The sequence below is a fragment of the Tauraco erythrolophus genome, chromosome 4 (assembly GCF_009769465.1).
Source record: "Tauraco erythrolophus isolate bTauEry1 chromosome 4, bTauEry1.pri, whole genome shotgun sequence".
NCBI classification, from domain to species: Eukaryota; Metazoa; Chordata; class Aves; order Musophagiformes; family Musophagidae; genus Tauraco; species Tauraco erythrolophus.
The window spans coordinates 69,018,924-69,040,557 of NC_141468.1; the positions used below are offsets into that span (position 1 = coordinate 69,018,924).

At 38.7% G+C, this 21,634-nt stretch overlaps 1 protein-coding gene across 1 annotated transcript; it reads right to left on the reverse strand.

Moving 5' to 3' along the window:
* Nucleotides 1-1,434: 1,434 nt before the first annotated feature.
* Nucleotides 1,435-20,674, reverse strand: LOC147528905 (uncharacterized). The gene is made up of 17 exons (XM_086610751.1): nucleotides 20,545-20,674; nucleotides 19,581-20,057; nucleotides 18,743-18,795; nucleotides 17,889-18,025; nucleotides 17,092-17,227; nucleotides 14,591-14,632; nucleotides 13,820-13,850; nucleotides 11,961-12,011; nucleotides 11,013-11,101; nucleotides 9,745-9,931; nucleotides 8,726-9,181; nucleotides 7,095-7,141; nucleotides 6,094-6,215; nucleotides 5,061-5,181; nucleotides 4,867-4,917; nucleotides 1,883-1,913; nucleotides 1,435-1,478 (listed from the first exon to the last, which is right to left on the reverse strand). The coding sequence occupies exons 1-17, from the start codon at nucleotides 20,672-20,674 to the stop codon at nucleotides 1,435-1,437; spliced, it is 2,205 nt and encodes a 734-aa protein (XP_086466877.1).
* Between the last annotated feature and the right edge of the window lie 960 nt (nucleotides 20,675-21,634).

Consider the following 21,634-nt stretch of genomic DNA (forward strand, 5'->3'; position numbering starts at 1 on the left):
CTCCTTTGTATGCAGCCCAGGATACAGTTGGCTTTCTGGGCTGCCAGTGCACATTGCTGGCTCATGTTGAGCTTCTCATCCACCAGCACTCCCAAGTCTTTTTCCTCAGGGCTGCTCTCAATCCATTCTCCACCCAGCCTGTACTTGTGCTTGGGATTGCCCCGACCCACATGCAGGACCTTGCACTTGGCCTTGTTGAACTTCATGAGGTTCTCACAGGCCCACCTCTCCAGCTTGTTGAGGTCCCTCTGGATGGCTTTGCCATCATTTCATGGGCTTTGCCATTTGGTTTGTGATGGTCTCATTTTACCATCTCCAAAGGGAACACAGTCAGAGGACACATGTTGAAAACTGCAAACAAATTTATTTTTATTGTAGGTGATATAACCTTATCTTATAAGGTTGCTTTAATGATGATCTCACTTTGATGATCTCACTCTACAGAGGCTGTGTAAGAAGAATAATTGCTTGAAGCTAACAAGCCACAAACACCAGCATTCTCCCAATGATATTTTAAAAATCAAGAGGATTTCCATAGCTGATTCTGAGTTTAGAGTTGTCCTAGAATATCCCAGTATTGAAACTGCAGTTGAGGGAGTTTAAAGGCAAGGACAAAAGCATTCATCAGCGGCATAGTCTGCAAACCCCTAGCTCATTTAAAGCAAAATGATTTCGCCCAGAAGAATGTGAAAGCATATTCTACATTAATTGGTCTGGTGTTTCAAGGATGGAGATCAAATTTAAGTCTAAATCATGATCAACATAGCACAAAGACCAATCAAAACCAGGTATGAACCTATCAGAGGACATGTAAAGAGGTCTATGAACAAGAAACAAAATTAAACAATATATTATACCGGGGAAAAGGGGAGAAGGAATGGGAAAGGACGCAAAAGCACCAAATATCCCTGGACAAAGACAGGCAAAGAAACAGGGAACTGTTTACTTTCCAGGTAAAAAAGATTACAGTGTAAAAAAAAGAATATAATTGAAAAATAAGAAGAACAAATGAAATAAAATAAATGTGAGGGAGGATGGGAAACTGCAGTAAAGGAAAAGGAAAAATGCTCATTCAAATGCTCTGACTAATCCAAGAGAAGAGAAGCTGCAGAAGGAAGAAGGACTGCAGGAAACCATGAATGTCTTCACGGCTACAGACACCACACAATTAGTTATGACCACTCCTTAGAGGTACATAGAAAGCAAACGCTTTTCCACCCTTAAGATACAGACAGAACCGAATTCCTGCAGAACATAGCAGAAGCAATAACAAGAACAGGAGTGACAGGGGGTTTGGTAAAAGGTGTGCTTCTGGAAGGGAGCGGGCACAACCAGAGCCGCTGACATTGCAAGATGATTATCTCAACACCACTGAACAAAATGGAGGGGCCTGGGGGCTTTGGATCCTAAAGCTCCTGTTGATGTTGTGGAGCTTTATTCTGATTTAACAGCAGCAGCAGTAGCCATAGACTGCCCCTCTGAAATGAAAGCAGAAGTACAAGACACATGAACAAGGAACAATTGATAAGGATGCATTCCCTAACTAAATTAACTAGTTCATCAAGGGAGGGTTGCTAACAAAAAGCAGCATTTTGGTGATTTCAAAGAAGTGCTTTGATGCAACCATTGTACATTTTCCACTTCCAAGTTGGTGTGAGCTGTCCCTGTTCTAATAGACTGTACCCCACCACCTACGTAATCAAAATGCTTATATCTTGGTCTCATATTTAGCCCATGTCATCATCTCATGTAGTTCAGTTTCTTCCACTCCTCCTCTGATACGGTCATATTTTAGAGCCAGTCGTAACGGTAGCTAAAAATTAACACGATTCTATGACTTGTCCTTTTCATATTTGCTATTATCTTATTTGGACATAATTACCTGAAGGATTTTCAGTTAATCCTCCGGATTGCTAATAAGAAAAGAAAACAACACAGTGAGTGAGAACTGTATAATACACACCATTAAACACTATGAAAGACTTTTTAAAACAATTTTCTGATTTCATGTTTCTATTTTTATATTATCTGACAAGCTTTTTTTTAAAAAATAATTAACTCATCTAGCACACTAATCTCTGCTAAAAAGTCTCTAAAAAATCAAGCTCATTAAAAATAATTTGTGTTAGTGAGCTATACTTTGATAAAGGAAAAAATAACGCTACTTCACTAATCAGTAAAACTATATGGTCTCAGTTCTATACAGATCCATATGCACATATCCACTGAGATAATTCTTTGAAAGAATGAAATCTGATAAATCTGATGAATCTGATAAATCTTTGAAAGAATGAAATCTTGCATCTGGGTAAGAACAACTCCATGTACCAGTACAAGTTGGGGACTGAACTGTTGGGGAACAGCCCAGGGGAAAGGGACCTGGGGGTCCTGGTGGACAGCAGGGTGACCATGAGCCAGCAATGTGCCCTTGTGGCCAAGAAGGCCAATGGCATCCTGGGGTGTATTAGAAGAGGTGTGGTTAGTAGGTAGAGAGAGGTTCTCCTCCCCCTCTCCTCTGCCCTGGTGAGGCCGCATCTGGAATATTGTGTCCAGTTCAAGAAGGACAGGGAACTGCTTGAGAGAGTCCAGCACAGGGCCACAAAGATGATGAAGGGTGTGGAGCATCTCCCTTATGAGGAAAAGCTGAGGGAGCTGGTTCTCTTTAGCTTGGAGAAGAGGAGACTAAGGGGGGACCTCATTAATGTTTATAAATAAGTAAAGGGTGACTGTCATGAGGATGGAGCCAGGCTCTTCTTACTGGCATCCAATGATAGGACAAGGGGAAATGGATATAAGCTGGAACATAGGAGGTTCCACTTAAACATGAGAAAGAACTTCTTCCCAGTAAAGGTAACAGAACACTGGAACAGGCTGCCCAGAGAGGTTGTGGAGTCTCACAGAATCACAGAACGGCTAGGGCTGGAAGGGACCTTCAAAGGTCATCTAGTCCAACCCCCCTGCAAGGAACAGGGATATCTCCAACTAGATCAGGTTGCTCAGGGCCTCGTCCAACCTGGCCTTGAACGTCTCCAGGGATGGAGCATCCACCACCTCTCTGGGCAACCTGTTCCAGTGTTCTACAACTCTCATGGTAAAAAATTTTTTCCTAATGTCCAATCTGAATCTACCTCCCTCTATTTTAAAACCATTACCCCTTGTCCTATCACAACTGGCCCTCCTGAACAGCCTCTCCCCATCTTTCTCGTAGGCCCCCTTGAGGTACTGGAAGACCGCTATAAGGTCACCCCGGAGCCTCCTCTTCTCCAGGCTGAAAAGCCCCAACTCTCTCAGCCTGTCCTCATAGGAAAGGTGCTCCAGCCCTCTTATCATCTTCGTGGCCCTCCTCTGGACCCTCTCCAACTGGTCCATGTCCTTCTTATGTTGGGGGCTCCAGAACTGGACGCAATACTCCAGGTGAGGTCTCACGAGGGCAGAGTAGAGGGAGAGAATCACCTCCCTCGACCTGCTGGCCACGTTCCTCTTGATGCAGCCCAGGATGCGGTTGGCCTTCTGGGCCGCAAGAGCGCATTGCCCGCCTGGACACGTTCTTGTGTGATCTAATCTAGGTGGTCCTGCTCAGGCAGGGGGATTGGACTAGATGATCCTTTGAGGTTCCTTCCAATCCCTAACATTCTGTGATTCTGTGAAAACCAGTAGTAGTCCCAATGTACTCTATCTATTAAATACAGTTGTGTTAATGTAGAATCAAAGTCATGACACAATTTATGTCTGATGATACACAAAAAAATCTTCTTTGGCATCACTATTCTTGGGCCAAAGCACATAAGAGGCTTCTTACCTTGCAACAGCTTACATGTCATGCTGGGTATTTCACATCCAATCCTGTTCTGATCTAGCTAGTCTCAAGAAAAGTATTAAAAATGTCTTCACTTGCAAAACAAATGTTTCTCTTATATTTGGTGATGAATCAGGAAAACATCAGTAATTGCCTATGAATTGCCTTATGTTTTTAAAACTGTTCAAACTGGAGTGAATTTATGAAGTTAAGTCAGGAGGAGATAGTGTGAACAAAGAGAAGAAAGAGTAAGGATTATCTGAAGTCAGTGACCCCTACCAGCACAAAGGGATCTAATCACCTGCTCCAACTAGGTGTTTACCTGAATCTACAGCAAGTAAGAAACTTCCATAGTCATTGCTTTTACTAACAGTTAAATGTGCTACAGAATAGCAACTTCAGCTGAGTGTGAAAGCAACGCATGGGAGAACACTACCAGGCCCTTTACAAGATAATGGCTGGTTTTGTTTTCTACTGTGCAACAACTAGGTGTTGTCTTCTTGTGAGTATTATTTGGACAGTGAATATTCTTAACTTTTCTCATTCTGTACAGTATTTTCTCTTATTGTTCTCCTCATTGTGTTATCATCTCTACACATTACTTCTAAGACAGAATGACAAAGATTCTAACAAAGTTTATAAAGTCCTTACCACTGTCTCCAAGGTAAAGAGCTGCCCCTGCTAGGATATTTAGACTGTAAGACAGGCAAGCATGTAGACCCTGGATTTCTAGGGAGCCATACGCATGCCTTTAGCAGAGCATAAGCTGTTCAGAAAAAGTACATGACCACAAAGACAGAGAAACCGCCACAGCCAACGCTGTCCCTATGTAGGTGGAGAGGAGAGCAGAGCCCATTTTGGGAGGCAGAAGGGCAGGGTGGGCCCCATGAAGCTCCATCTAAAGGCTATGTGCCTTGGTAGGCAAGATCTTCCCTGCTTGCTGAAGGAGACAAAGCATAGCTTGTAAGCATGACCTTTCATCACTGTCCCCTTCCCCATCAGAGCGGGAGCAGCCACCTCTACCACCCCTACCCCCGCAAGAAATATCCTCCCCTTGGCACTCAGCCTACTTCCAGCGCTGCAAACAAGCTGGAAATTGGCAATGCAGATGAGAGCCCAGCCTGGAAGGGTGAAGAGTGTACAATTCCTCCCCAGCAAAGGGAAAGTACAAGGTTTTTAGGAAGATGTCCGCAGAGAGGGGACAAAGGAACAGCAAGCCTTGAACCACGACACCCGGCTTTTAACCGTCTCTATAAGCACCTACATTTCTGTCTCGCAGAGGCCAAACGACTTTTGCTATATTCTTTGCTCGGATCAGTTTCAGACAGTCATGGCAGGGTTTACGTGAAGTGATGAGTTCAGCATTACACAGGTCTCTCTCAGAACTGAAAAAATACAACATTGTCACAATTACAAACAAGGTGTGTTTTCAGGAGGAATTATTTCCCTTGGAATCTAGAGTGGGTTCTTCTCTTTTTTTCTCTTCTATCACTGGCCAAAGGAGGTGAGTAAGGGAACTCCAAGCCATGACAAGCAAATACTTGCAGTACGTACCATGAGCTCACCAATTTAGGAAATGGATCTACCTACTCTTCGTGTACTCACAGCACTGTAAGTCAGATACTCTGGTTTGTGAAATGTTTATCCAGAAATCATTTCACCACCAAACCATAATCACCTGAATATGAGTAGGTGACAGCAGAGCATTCAGTCAACATACTGTCCACTTTCTTCCACTAAGTTGGAAGAAAGACCATCAGCCAGGAACATGTGCACAAGCATTTGCAACAGCACTGTCAGTCTGCAGAGAAACCGCCCGTAGGCAGGAAACTTCATGAAACTCAGTTTGCATGTGTTGAAGGAGGCAGTGTGAGTCACTCAGCTGTGATGTCCTATATTTCCAACAGCTAAATAATAGCAAAGACCACATAGAAGCAGTATCTCTGCTACTGGCTACTCCTGTCTCCAGAATATGTGAAGACCCCCTGCCCATGACTGCCCACATGAACTGGGCTTACATGAGGTCAGAGACATGGGACTAGCAGGAACCTCTGAGACTCTGTCGCATAAGTTTGCTGAGTGTATTAGAATATAAGACCACATGGACTTATATCTACAATTGTACTCAGTGCCTTATAAGACTAAATTCCTTTCCATAGCATGTAACATTACTACTCCTTTCTATGCTTTGGAAGTTTCCATGGTAGATTGTCAGAGAGCTGTTTCTTCATTAATGAGGCACCCAACACCAAGACTTTTTTTGTCTAATTCCTTCAAAATATTTAATGAGTTCGTACCTCATAATAATTGCATTAGCTTCTGCACATACAATTGCATGCTGGTCACAATCAACATCTGCCTTCTTACAAAATAAACTATTCATTGCCCCTTTTGGATATCCACTGTAGCCCAGGGCAACCTGGAAAGAAACAACATAGAAAGAAACAAAAGGTGATGTTGTTCTGGGACCTTTAGTTATTTACAGCCTAATCCAGCTCCTAAAAGCTGTTAATAACTTCAGTGAGAGTCCTCATGTGATGCTGTTTGGTAATGTTTATGCAGATCTCCATTTCAAAATGATTGACTGTGGATCCTAATCATATATTCATATGACACACAAAGCTTCAGAAAATCCTGAAATTTTTTTTCCCCAAAAGGATAATTTGTTTCCAGAAATACATTTTCCTATGAATGTGAAATACAATGCTTATAAACAATCATCACAGAAAAGTTGATTAGGAAGAAAAATAAACACAAAAGAGGCTGATAAACACCAAGTTACCAAAAGGATTTGGAAAATGTTAGCTACATTTTCTTAGTTGTATCCACTTTAGAAACATAAAATAAAAATAAGGCTGGAATTTCAATATGATAATAGTAGCAATGTCATCAGGGACATCAGCTCATTACTTTAAAGTTTAGCAAACATATGTCTTCACCTCTTCTAACTGTGGATTATATATTAAATAATCCATCATCTTAATGTTCTGGTTGGAGTTAGGGAATGTAAACTTTTTTTTCACAAAAAGTTGTTTTATACTACTGCAACTCCATTAACTTATTTTTTAATAAAGTCCACATGACGCAGGTTAACTTCCTCATTTACATGCATAAACACAAGCCTAGTAAACTAAAAGTACATTTCTTATGGCAGAAATGGGCTTTTTAAAACATTTCCATGCTTGGTGACTTATCACATAGCAATCTTACAGGCATTATTTTCATATGACACTAGATCATAATTAGACTTTTTTATAAGACAAGCACAATTTCCTAGACCACATAAATCTTTACTTACAATGTTGTCTTCCTTGTAAATCATCGTCCCCACTCCATTATTATTGTCTGAGGATAAACAGTCAAATAATCACAGTTATAAATTTGTACACCACCATAATATTACAGCAAACCTGCAGGTCAAAAGGTGTGACTTGCTTGCTTATGCCTGCTGGTTCAGAAGGATGCACAACACACCCATTGAGACAAAAGTTGCTGTCCCTTGCTCGACAGCCTCCAGAAAATATCGAACCAGGTAAACTGCTGACAAGAAGGCTAACCAGATGTTAGGCTAATTAATGCCCTTACCTCCAGTCCTCATAGCTCTCTGTCTCCTGTAGTACATCTCAATTACCTTATCTAGAGCTCTTGTGTGGACGTATCAAAACCATTGACCTTCCCCACTGCTGAGACTAGCATGCTTTCTATCATTTAGGCTCAGAAAGAGTTTAAAAACTACTTTTCCTGCTGGAAGAGCAAGTTCTGTTAGACCTTCCTCAAGGCACAGGCACATACAATGACATCTATTTCCCAGGATCTCTCCCTCCCTCTTCCTTGCCACAAGAGGAAATGATCCCCCAAAATTGTCCTTTGCTAGACAGAGAAAGGAAAACTAGAAATTTTCCACTTTCTGGCAACCCAGAGGAGCTGGTGGGGCATGATGCTGATGGGGAGACCTGATATACAGCTGAGAACCATAAGACTCCACTTTGCTATCAATGAGCAACTATTATGATGATTAAAATGCAGTCAAAATCTGCAATGCTTTCTGTTCCATAAAGCAGCCAAATGCATTTAACTAACATAAGGAAAAGCATTGGGAAACAGTAGTAGAGACTTGGGATAAAGTGGAAAACCCTTTCCATGCTGCTTAGTGAACCCTATTCTCAACCTGCACAGGTATAACTGAACAAAAAAACATCCTAATGTCTTCGTTGTCACCAACCACAACCAGCCGGACTAATGGATGATGTGAGAAAGTGACAGACAAGTATGTCCAACTTTCTTTTCTTTTTACATATCATAGCAGTGCTTCTTCAGTTTTGCAAATCTTTAATGAAAAAACAGGAAAGCTCACCAAAACCCAGCATCGGAATGGACTGCTGACATTTGATACCACAGAGAAACTGACCCCAGCCAGAGTCTCTTGGAATCAGCCTAAGGAGTTAGAAATCCCCACCTGGTGAGGAAGACGGGAGAAGCACATCCTTCTTCTTCCTCTACTTTTGCTAGCGGTATGGAAAGAGCTCAACTAAACACCTCTGCACTGTGTTTCTTTGAGTCTTCCTCAGCCCTGGGGCTCACGCTGGAGCAACTTCCCCTTCAGCAAAGAAACTTCCATGTGTTAGTTATGATACACTCTGTTTTTCTCTTAGGGAGATTTTTGCCGAATTTGCACTACCAGCCTTCATCAGATAACCTGGATAGGTTTTGTAAGACGATGCAATATGAATTGATTTTATAACACAGGAAATATCACCACGATACTAAAGGTGGTTAGATACGCAGAGTTTCGTGAATTAGCTAAGAGAATGCAATGTAATCAATTAAAGATTTTTCAGTACATTACATCTCCAGAAATGCGACTAAATGCGTAGGATTTCTACACTGTGTGAATTACTGAGCTAAATTTAGTAATATTGATCTACTTACCACTTCTGGATGCTAATAAATCACAGAGTTGCAACGGATGGGTGTATTTAGGATTATTCTTTACAGCAGTTTTCTTCTCTTCTAGGACTATTATTTCTTCATCTTTGCAGCTTGCCAGACTTTTAAAACAATCCTTTGCTGTAGTAAGATTTTCTTTAAATTTTTTCAGTTCGTCTTCTTTCAGGTGTTCCAAGTTAAAACACTTTAAAATATTCACATTGGTTTTCTTATCAAATACAGATGTAATTTGGATTTGATCATCACTGGGAGATGCTCTTTTATTCAAATTAAGTATTTGCATCTTTCTTCGATTGTCTATTGTTGGTACATATACTGCTGCAACAACATAGCTTTCTGTAAAGATGGCGTTAGCATGTTTTACCAGATCATCACTTCGGTCATTTTCTGCCATTTTCATTTCAAAATTGGGCCAGTAATACACTTGTGAGACTTGTGCTGAATAAAGAAAATATATATGCAAGATTAATATTAAATGTGAAATACGCGGGTGGTCATTTTTCTCATTAAGAAACATAAAGTGATATGGAATATACTTAAGTAAGATGCAGCTTTTATCCACATTAGTAAAATAATACTAAAATATTCTTTTATTAACACATTATTTCCATTGTCAAAAGGGAAACTTTATCTACAATTCATGATTTTTTTTTTTTTCCCAGGTGATTAAACTTTTGTCTCTACTTGTATTTACCAGATGGTAAAAACTTCCAAAACAAGCAGATTGTTTTAAAAAGATACAGGAAGTTATTGAAGTTATTGTAGAGGAAAAATATGTTTATCAATTAGGCATCTAAAAACCCCAGAAAATTCAACATATAGGTAGTGCATTATCAGTTGTTCATATGAACTTGGTTCATATAGAACCAAGTGAGGAAAAATACAGAGAGCAAAAATGGAATAAAGAGGAAGAGAAATGACTGGCATGACTAATTAACCAGCCTGTGAGTATGCCACATGTGCAATCTTATTCTAGGAGATATTTCAGTTCTGATACTGACCTTGAACCAGCAATTTTGCACAATAAATGCAAGGCATCCGAGACATGTAAACTTCACAGCCTTTCAGTGCATTAGGAAACCTTAACAGCACTTTTGGCACAGCATGAAGTTCCTCTGTTGAGCAGCCCAGGGCAATGATCCTTTTTGGCTTGCTTGCTTCACAGATAACGATTCCAGTTTTGCAATACTGCATACACACACAAAAATAAATGTACACATATACAAATGAATGTATATTCTCTCATTCAGGGAATGAGAGTCCATCCAGATTATGTGCATGTAATGTAATAGTATCCAAAGGATCTCACAGAAAAAGAATGACATTTACTGCAAAAAGGTAGGGATTAAGCCGTCTCAGAATGTGCTGGTTCCTGTGGATTTTCAGTCAGTTCTGCTGTCTACAGCACATAACTCAATTGTTGTATTCTAGATCAACAGCACAAGTACTTTGACTAGAGTCCAGAAAGGGGTAAGAGGTAGACCTATGGAAAGTCTGTAATCAGTAAAATCATGGAAAAAGAAAGGAGACGAATATCCCAATAGCTGGTCTAGCAGACTACCAAAACAGGAGAAAGGAGTGACAAGGTGAAGTTTCAAATGAATGCCAACACTACTCAAAGGACATTCATGGTAGAAACCACCAGACATCTATGTAGCTTCAAAAACTCAAACAGCTTTAATTTATCAAAAATTACTAGAGTCTAAACATATAATAGATTAAAATCCTAACTGCAGGACTGTGGCCCCCAAGAGACCCACACTGAGGCAGGGACACTCCTGAGGGACCACTGACAGCAGATAACTCATGTCAGGACAGGGCCAGTAGGAAGCATGGAAGAGCAGAGGAAAACTGGGAAAAAGCACAGAGCAGCTGTAGTTGAACTATCTCGCACACAGCCCCAACCTCTTGCACCACCCATCGCCTCACTGAAGGAATTGGGACCAGTAACCTATGGTGAAAACAAGGGAAGTTGAGACTAGGAAGGTGAGAGGGTAGGTGTTTGGCTTGAGTTGAACCTGGAAAAAAATGGGGGAAGGATGTTTACTTTGGAGTTTAACTCCTTATGTTTTCTTTTTATCCTCAATCCCAATTCAGGAAATAGAAGTGTGTATTTATTGGCAATAAACTGAACTAAGTAAAAATTCCCCAAGTTAAGATCATTCTGCCTGCCACACCACGTCAGTAATTTTTAAGTCAAGATCCTATACGACACTATGGCTTTTTTAGCCATGATAACAATGAATATGCTTGAGCTGACTTAACTCACAGATTCCTGTGATTCACTTGATGAATTTTCCATATGTAGTGCTAAATAGATGCACAAGTCTTCTTTCTTCAGAGGAGGAATTGGAGAACCTAGAAAGAAGCAATAGACAGAAAAGCCAATCAAAACCATCTTGGAGAAAAAGTAGGTAATGTCATAAAACGAGTAAATAATTACTGGTAATGAGATAGAAAGGATAATTATCTAGCTCTACAGTCCTAGGTGAAAAGTTGGGGAAAATGGTTATAACTTCTATGCATGTTGAACTAAAGAACTGTTTCTTAATAACGTATCAGAGTGCAATGAGCCAGTTACCCTGTAAAGAGCCTTATCTTTGCACTTTACCCAATCAGCACATCCATGCCTGCTGGTCCTCTGACGCAAACAGTAATGATTGTCCCAGAAGCTTTAGCTTGACAAAGTGCAGAGGTATCTTGGATCTCTTTTTTTCTGGTTTTTGTTTTGTTTTGTGTTTTGTTTTTGTATGTTTGTTTGTGTTTTTTTTTTTTTAATGCTATCTACTCTTTTCTGCTGGTATAGGGGATAATTTCTAATGACTTCAAGAGGGAAGAAACAGTATGCGTATATCCAATATCAGGAATGGCCAATTCTATTCCCCTATGTCACACTCTTCTTCAAAATTTATATCTTTCAACTATCATAATACAAACCCTTCCCTTTTTATGTTATATTTTTCAATAAGAGTTCAATAATATTAAGACTGAAAAAAAATATACAATTACTTTTACTTAAAGTGAAATTAAAATGAAGACAAACATGCTGCCAGAGAGATAAGTCAGAAGTTCGTGCATCAGCTCTCTGTGCTGTGTAATATCCAGCTCATTGCTTTAGGACAATTACATTTATTCAACCTTGTTTAAGGGGATGAAATTAGGAAAACCAAAAACTATGACAAGTAGTGAAAAGTTTACTAAATTTATTTCACTTTACCTTCGTCATTCATTTCCTCTGTTCCTTCATCGTCTTTTGAATCACTGGGTACTGAAAGACAGAAAAGAAAAAGGTCTGATTAAGAATAACACATAAAAAGAGATTACATGAAGAGTAGCAGTGTATCAGCCCTTCTCCTTTCATTATCAGCACTGACAGACTATCCACTAACAGTCCACCTTCTGAGTTGGGTGTCTCAGAAGCCACAACTGGTTTAGGACAATGTTTGAGAGTCAGGACACCAAAGTCCAGGCTCTGATACTTTATTCAGAAAGAAAGTATATTAAAATGAATGGGAATTTTCCAAATTAAAAAACAAAACAAAACAAAACAAAACAAACAAACAACAAAAACAGTTAACTGAATTTTACATAGAAATAAACATGGCTCCCCAATGACAGTGGTGGTGACAAGGGTGTTGGGTTGGGGTTTTGTTGTTGGGGTTTTTTAAAGTTTGAATTCCATCTTTTTAACCTACAAATCCATAATGTTTTCTTCATGTACAGAATGGTCAATAACTACACTATTTCCTCTCTCCCTTCACTGTCACACTCAGGACTGTCCCTTCTTGTCTTTGACACTGAGCCTCTACTTGTTTGTTTCTGCCATCCTGTCATCCTCCTTACATGAACTTCACCATCCTGGTTCTCACTCATCCCATCAGTTTGATTTTGTTCTACTGCAAATACATGCTGTTCTCCTTAATTTTAAAATAATCTGTTCCTTACTCCTCTTCAGTTACATAGTTTTCCCCAACTCACTTGTCCACTGTATCGTCACATTCTATGAAGATGTGGTCAGCAACATTTTGAGTTTCTAATTTTAGTTTTGTTCCAATTCTTGATTTGATTTCAAATCCCTATTCTCCTTCAGTAAGGGCAATGATGTCATCTTATAAATCATAAAGATTTCAAAATTTTAGTTCAGTTCTAAAGTTCATTTTTGCTTAAACCAAGCAAGAAGTATACAAGATGTTGTGTATTGTCAAAATGCTGTTCAGTGTCCTTAAAAACTTGTTAGTTTTTACTGGTTGTCTAGTCTAAATAAAATTATAATCCCTCGATGTGTTTAAGAATAAGGTGGATGAACTACTTAGGGATATGGTTAATGGGGATTAGGGACAGTTGGACTGGATGATCTCTGAGGTCTTTTTCAACCTAGAAATCTATGAAATCTATGAAATAAGTTATTGGAGAAAATTTCAGTATTAATGACATTATTCTGTGGCAGATGAGCTGACTCCCTAACTGGCATAACTCAGAACAGCACAAAGTCAGTTTTGTGGGGAGAAGACTCAAGCCCAGTACATCCAAAGATCTGGATACATCCATTTAAGGCTAGAATAAATTCACAGAAAAGGCTTGAAATAAGAAAACTATCATGAGGATGCTGATTAGTCATTTGGGGAAAACAAACAAAAAAAAAAAGTAATGACTAAGAAAGAGAGCAGAAATCATTAAACCCAGAAACTTGCTATGTTATTCCTCTGTCTTTTCAACCGTAACCAGTTACGGGGTCTGGCCACCTACAGACCTCAAGGGCAACAATTCTCTATAATTCTGTCTTCTGCATATTCAGAAGCATTGTGTCAGAAGTGGATTCTGCAGGGTACAGATATTTATAACGTATAGTTCCAAAGGAAGATTGGAATGAGCAGAACTAATTTTAGGGTAACTCAATTTACAGTAATTCTATGCAATTTATAATAAGATTTTGTCATATTTATTACATCCTGCAAAAAGGGCTTTAAAGAAAAATACTCAGTAACATGCCATGCTTCTAAATTTAAACACCAAGTAATATCAAAAGAAGCCAAATAAAACAGTACAAAAGGACAAGGAAATTAATCTTAGCCATACCTGCCATAAGCTGAGTTTTGCACTGTTTCCACTGTAAAAAAAAAAACAAAACCAACCCTCAATAAATTTATTTAAAGCATAAGTGAATATTTATTTAGTGCTTTCCACAATTTGTCTGCTCAAATCTGCCATTATATCTAACAGCTATTAGTTAATCTATCATGAGGATCTCTGGACCACTGGACAAACATGGGTCCTTGAACTCATTCTTGCTTATTCCAGTTCTAAAGCTCCTTTACTATAGAGGAAGATAAAAGTCAATTACATAGCCTGCTCTCCTTTAAGCATTTATCAAGTTCATCAATAGCTTTGTGCATCCCAATTCTCTCTTTTCCCAGCTCAGACTGCTTTACTTCCATCAGATGTATCTGACGGATCTTGCAAAGGTGAAGCGATACTTTTCTACATCATCTTCTTCCACTTCTGTCATGATTTCTACTTCCTGAATTATTTTTTATTACATCTGGGAATGTAATTCAAAACTACTGATGAATTTCAAAATAATGACTGAAAAGCTCTGATGTGTATACTCAGGTGAATACATATTTACATATCATCAAATGGTTCATGAACACAATATTTTGATGAAATTTCCATCTAATGAAAATGTGCTTCTTAAAAACGAGGAAAAAAAAAAACAACAAACAAACAAAGCAAACCAGAAGGATGACACATATCAAAGCAAACTGTTCTATGCTTTCATTAAATGAACGTTGAAAAATACTTTTTAGTACTACAACCCTGAGTTTAATCTTCAATATGCAAACCTACCTCATGATAGTCAAAGTTTTTCTTTAAATCTTGTAGAGGATCCTAAAAGAAAAAAGAAACTTAAAAGTAAACAAATAAATTAGGCACTTGCAGAATCACTGAGATTAGGACCCACTTTTGTAGGTCTCCAGTTCAGACCTCCTGCTCAAGGTAGGGTGAACCGGAGCAGATCTCTTGAGGCCATGTCCACTCAGGTTTTTAATGTCTCCAAGGACGGGGACTCTATAACCCCTCTGGGTACCCTGTTTCAATTCTCATCGTCCTCACAGTAAAAAGGCTTTTTATTATGTTTTAGTGGAATTTCTTGTATTTCAAATTATAGAATCATAGAATCATTTAGGTTGGAAAAGACTTTCAAAATCATCAAGTCCAGCCATTAACCTAACACTAAGACCACCACTATACCATATCCTTAAGTGGCATATCTACATGTCTTTTAAATACCTCCAGGGATGGTGACTCAACCACTTCCCTGGGCAGTCTGTGCCAACGCTTGACAACCCTTTCAGTGAAGAAATTTTTCCTAATATCCCATCTAAACCTCCCCTGGCACAACTTGAGGCCATTCCCCATTGCCTCTTGTCCCATCACTGGGCACCACTGAGAAAGGTCTAGCTTTTCTTTACTCCTTCCCATCAGGTATTTACACACAAGGATAAGAGCCCATCTGAGCTTTCTCTTCTCCAGGCTGATCAATCCCAGCTCTCTCAATCTCTCCTCCTATGAGAAAGGCTCTCATCATTAATCATCTTCATGGTCTTTAGCAGGACTCACTCTCATGTGTCCATCTCTCTCTTGTATTGGAAAGGCCAGAACTGGAAACAACATTCCAACCACAGCTTTACCAGTGCTGAGCACAGGGGAAGGATCACCCATCTGAACCTGTTGACAATGCCCTGCCTAACACAGTTCAGGAGACAGTTGGCCTTTGTCTCAAGGGCACATTGCTGCATCTTGGTCACCCTAGCCACCAGGGCCCCCAGGTCCTTTTATGCAAAGCTGCTTTCCAGTTGGTCAGCCCAGCCTGTACTGGGGCATGTGGTTATTTCTCCCCAAATGTACAGGCTTTGCACCTCCCTTTGTCGAACTTCATTAGATTCCTGTTATATTTCTCCAACCTGTCAAGGCGCCTGTAAATCAACCATCTGGTGCACCAACCACTCCTCTTGGTTTTGGATCATCTACATACTTCCTGAGGGGGCACTCTGACTCATCATCCAGCTCATTAATGGCAATTAAACAGTTTTGGTCCTACTGTCCATCCCAGGAGTACAACACTAGGCCTCCATCTGGACTCTGTGCTGCTGATCACAACTCTCTGAGTCTGGCGGCTCAGGTAGTTGTCAATCCACCTCACTGTCCCCTTCAGTCCATTCTTCACTGTCTGTGAGGATTCTGCGGGAGACAGTGTTACAAGTCTTGTTAAACTCAGGATGAAAAACATCCACTGCTCTCTACTCATCCACCAAGCCGGTCATATCATTATAAAAGGATGTCAGGTTGGTCAGGTATGTTTTCCTCTTCATAAATCCATGCTAACTACTCCCAGTCACCTTCTTGACAGGTCCCATGATCTTGTGTACATCCAACTTCTTTAAATATTCCATAACCAGATTCTACTCTACTGAAAGTAAATCTTCATTGCTCCACATCTTCCCACTGGTCTCAGGACATGGGATTCCTAAAGGCAAATCTTTGCAGTAAAAACCAAGGCAAAGGAGACTTTGGAATACATTGGCTATGACTGCCTTTACAGGGGTAGAATTTAATCTAGAACATGGGATTAACTGGATGCTTGGGCTTGAACTAAGACTGAGATCTTTTCCTTCAGAAAGATTTCTCCAAGCCATACACAAATTATTTGATTTAAACTACGTCTGAATAAATCCTGTTAAGTAATTAAGGGACTTCCTTATAATTAATACTCCTTTCCAAACTCAGAAAATACTTGTTCTTTCCACTTAGAGGGAGGGAGATATCTTGTGATGGAGTCAAAAATACCTTGTTTGGTGCAGACCTGTAAACAGTGACACCAAACTCATCAGACACATCAAATATGAGAATGTGAGACTTAGAAGACTGTTGCATTTACCCTGAGGGATTAAAAGTTAAGTGTGTGCAATGCAGGACAGAGATACTCCTTCATGTTGGAGGTCTACACAGGGAGTACTCCAGAGCTCTGCCATATAGATATAGCTAAACGGGTAGCTAGACTTTCCCAGTGCAAGATTGTAAAATACATAACTTGTTCCTTTCTTGACTTTAGAAGTATCTGAGTGTAAAGATTTCAAAGGCAGAAAGCAAGCCATAAAAGTTCAGCTGTATATGAGCATGAAGAATGAAGCATCTTGTAGGTGATTATCTGCTATAATAGTTCCGCTCCTATACAGAAGGGTAAGAACTATGTGCTTGTCTGCAAGTCAGCTACAAAGAAACTGAAACTCTACCATAAAAATAGAATAACATTATAACAATAAATAAATAATATTATATAATCATACTTCTTCACTTTTTTGGGGCGGTTCTTCTACACAATAGATTGTCTTGATTTTCACCTCCTTCAAAAGGTTCTGACAGTCACGACAGGGAGGTTTGATGCAATAAAGAACATCACTCTCTTCTATCTTAGTCTTTGATCTGAAAAAATATATGTATTTGCACAATTAATTCGTTCTCTACAAAGCTAAAACTAAACATAATGTTTACATTTCCTTAAACTAAGACAACTGTTATTTCTAATTAGATTACTCTCTATCTCCTCCTGCAAGTTTCCTATTTCATCTTGATTTTCCCTTCAAACACCTGATCTTTGTTGCTTCCTCTACTTCTATGTACACAAAAGTGCTACCATTATGAGTCATACGGTTTTACAGACTAACAATTCTCCAACTATTGATGGTTAGAGTCTTAGGCATCTAGCTGACTTGACACTACTCTTGCTAGCCTAAGGACCACCAAAAAAGGTTGCCAGGCAGAATGTTGTAGACTGTGTCTTTTAAAAACTGGTTAGAACTTCATCACAACAAGACTGATGACTATTTTGGCAGTGCAGGAATATAAGGTGGTATCACACTTTTCTGGAGGTGAAGAAGAGGAAATGCACACATTAAAATGTTGATTATAAGCTCAGAGATGTAAAATTTTAAGTCTTTGAAACTGGATTAATGGGTGAAGAACAGATGGAAAGGTCAAAGAGAAAATCCATGGTTAGTCACTGACTTACACTACACACTATTCACAACTATCATCATAAAGAATGCCTGTAAAGTCACTCCATTACTAGATTTGCAACAATAACCTGTATAGGAGAACATTTGCTTCGGCATGGAGAACAACCTCCCGTTTTGCATGTCCAGCCTTTTGCTTCCTTCTCCCTGTACTGGGCAAGTTTGCATATAATATGCCAATGGGGTATCCATTATACCCTGCTCCAAACTGAAAAAAAAAACACCAAATGAAACAAGATAATCAAAATCTAAAACCCTTCCAAACATAAGCAACATTTTAACCATCTACTAATATAGTTTCAAAATCTAAATATATACTGTCTATGTATTTCTAGGTACATATAACTTCTAAGTTTTTATAGCTTTTTATATCAGATTTTTAATCAGCTTTAACACTTTGCCACAAGTATCTTACCAACCCATCACATTATCCGTTTTAACACAGTCAAGAGCTAATTTTGGTTTTACATCCAGTCGGGTCATTGTTCTCCATCAATTTCATCACCATCTTTTTGTCTCTCTACCTTTGCAAGAAACTTAGCATCCTCCTTTTTAGTGGGCCTCAGGGACTATTTTTTTAAAGTTAAATGATAAAATATTATCATCACTATTAACATATTTATTGTGGGATAATGTGTTCATGAGGGAAATTAATCTCCCTTAACTCCTCTACGTGTCTATACCTGAATTAGTCACCCTAAACTCCCGTTATATTCAAGGGAGAAAAACAGGTCTACCTGGCCTATTCCAGACTGGATTGGGATGAAAGACACTCTAGATCTCCACTGACTATAAAGAGGAGCCAGAGCCAACAGCTCAGAAGTAGGCATCTACACTGCACGTGTCTACATTGGGTCAAATAAACTGCATCCCTTGGAGCACTGAAGAGACATTTTACAAGTGTTGGAGAATTCAATCCACTTACAAAATATCCATCCTGGCTGTAGAGTGTACATCCCACACCTCGGTTTGGATCATCTTTTAGAAGGGAGGAAGATTTTATGTCATTTAAAAACATATTTTTCATACTTGAGAACACATTTTACAGATTAACATGTAGTGCTTTAATGATACAGAAACATGAGGCATGAATGACTGCGTATACGTTGAAAGAATCCCTCCATGCATATACATTATCCAATTCTAGACAGATACCCATACACAGTAACACAATGAGACGTAACTACTATCGAGTACAACAAATGTCAGATTTCAGAAGAATACAAGAACTTAAAATCTGACTTAAGGTACACTTACTCTTTGATTAGTAATTGCAGAGTATTAACTTAATACAAAATCCTGGTAACAGAATATAAAAGGTTATAAATACATCAAGATCTTCCATTGATGAAATTAGCCATAAGTTCACCTACATACATTAACAATATACTAAGAATGTTTAAATTTTTATATATATGTTTATAATATTGTTTCTCCCCTCCAAAATAGATTAAGTAATAAAATATTATTTTCTATGTTTCTATAATATGTGTTTCCACCTTCTGCTTTAGGTTTAAGCTCAGTATTGCAACAAACATTACAAACAATAATATTAAATATTAGTGTAAAAAATATATTAATGAAAACTATTTTAGCAGTTATGTTAGGAAAGCATGCAAATTTCTCTGATAATCCCATATGTTGTAAAATATTTACTTTTTGCACTAGCTGAATGAATCAACAACAATAATAAAAAAAATACAGTAATCCATTCTTTCTATTCGGTTCTATTTTATTCTTTTTATACTCTTATCATAACTTACCAGATCTTGCTGCCAAAAAATAACAAAGCTGCAAAGCATGTCGATGAACGTCTTCCTTAGGTTTTTTCTCAAGTTGGGAACATTCTAGTAAAAACTTATAGCAACGATAAGCATTTTTCAGCCGTTTGAGACACGTATCTTTGCAGCTACGTATGTTGAATAGTGAATAATATTTTTCAAAGCCTTTAATTTCTTCATCGGGCAAGTTAAAATTGCTGCTCAGCTGTCCCTCACATCGTATTTTTTTTGCAATCATTTTCACAGTTTCAAACCTTGTCATTGGTAAGAGCACACTGCTACTTATATGACTTTTAAGAAACATATGGTCAACTTGTTGGGTATCTTCTATAACCACCGAATCATCTCCATCATTTCCATCATCTCCATTATCTCCATCATCTCCATCATCTCCATTATCTCCATCATCTCCCTTTTTTTCAGGAGCCATTGGCCAGTAATAGACTGAAGTAACTGAACCTAGAGCCAAAAACTGGAAGTCACTAAAAGTGCCGTACAGGTGGGTGGGACATTCAATTCACACGTTTTGTGTTTACAACAGTGGGCTAATTGTCTATTGCATTGCAATTCTGTGTATACACTAGAGCCCAAAACCTACATAGTTACCCACAGGCTTAAACCACTCCCATTGCAATGGGATCTGAATTGAATATAGAACTATTGCAACGACTGGCACTTCACTTGCATAATTGACCTCCCACAGTTTGCCAATCCTTTCCCAAGCAAGCAGTCTCACTCATTTCTAAGGGACTAGCTGCATAAAAAAAGGATTACTTGACTAAGGAGGGATTTATTGGACTGAGCCACATACAACATTTTTCTAGACATGATGTTCAGTGGGATCATTTACAAAATTCTTATTCAGGTAGAACTGCAGTTAAAGCAGATTGATTAAAAATGTATTATATATACCTTGAATAAGATGGATTAAAAATGTATTACATACCTTGAATGAGGAATGTGGCACAAGTTGTACATGGTTTCCTGGACAAATACACAGTGGAGCCACGCAAAACAGAGGGAAGACATTGAACGACTCGTTGTACAGCGTGCAATCCAAGTTTGGAGAAAGTCATAGCTACTATTTTGTGTACTCTGTCCGATTCGCATATTACAATCCCAGTCTTATTGTACTGAAAAGAAAAAAATAAGAAAGCTTATTTTTCACAGTAGATTTGATTTTGTAAGCATTAATGCTTTATATAGATTCAAAAATGCAATATAGGTTTTGCCATATTGTATTACACATAACTGCTCTTTATTTCAACAATCTTTAGATCCCAACTTCTCTTTATGAAAAATTACTGTAAATTTAGTATTGATTTTTTTAATGTGCGTTATTTCTCAAGAAATCCAGTGCTGCTCCAATTAAGAGACACACGAAACCAAAACTGGAATCAATCTGCAAGATCAAATGATATATTTCTAAAACACTCTCAGAAGTATTTGGTTTTTAGGCAAATTTATCCAAGAATACACACACACACACACACATATACATAGCTGAGTTCTTGATAAACACAATATTAGCTGTGGTAGGAAATATAAAAAGACAATGGTATTAAAGTTAATAACGAGGGTGCAGGTTCTTTAAACCTTCTGCACATTCATGCAATGGCAGGTATTCTAATGACCACTGTTGCTACAATAGTGCAAAAAGTAAATTACACTGTCACTCGATACAGCCTCCCTACAAGGCTGGTAGATGAACTACACACGAACAAATTAGAATCACAGAGTAATTTAGATTTCAAAGGGAAACGTGAAGGTTATCTAAACCACCTCCCTGCTCAAAGCAGGGCCAACTTCAAAATTTGATCAGTCTATTCAGTTCTTACTTAGATAACAGTCTCTGTCTTCTCTGCCACAAAAGTAGCTGGAATAATCTATTCTAGGTGATCATCTATGGATTCAACTGTTCTGAAGTTCAGTAACACCTAAAGGGAACGTTTCATTGAGCGCAGGACCACTCTGCCTGCCCCAATGGATGTCTGCATGGGAAATGAATACCTTGTGCCATTTTTCAGAAAAGAACA

Coding starts and splice junctions, on each gene's coding strand:
- LOC147528905 (XM_086610751.1), bottom strand. CDS start 20,674: ATGACTTTCTCCAAACTTGGATTGCACGCTGTACAACGAGTCGTTCAA. Junction 18,026..18,742: donor ACAGCCAGGATGGATATTTT/GTAAGTGGATTG, acceptor TTTTTTTTTCAG/TTTGGAGCAGGGTATAATGG. Junction 14,633..17,091: donor CGCCCCAAAAAAGTGAAGAA/GTATGATTATAT, acceptor TTTTTCTTTTAG/GATCCTCTACAAGATTTAAA.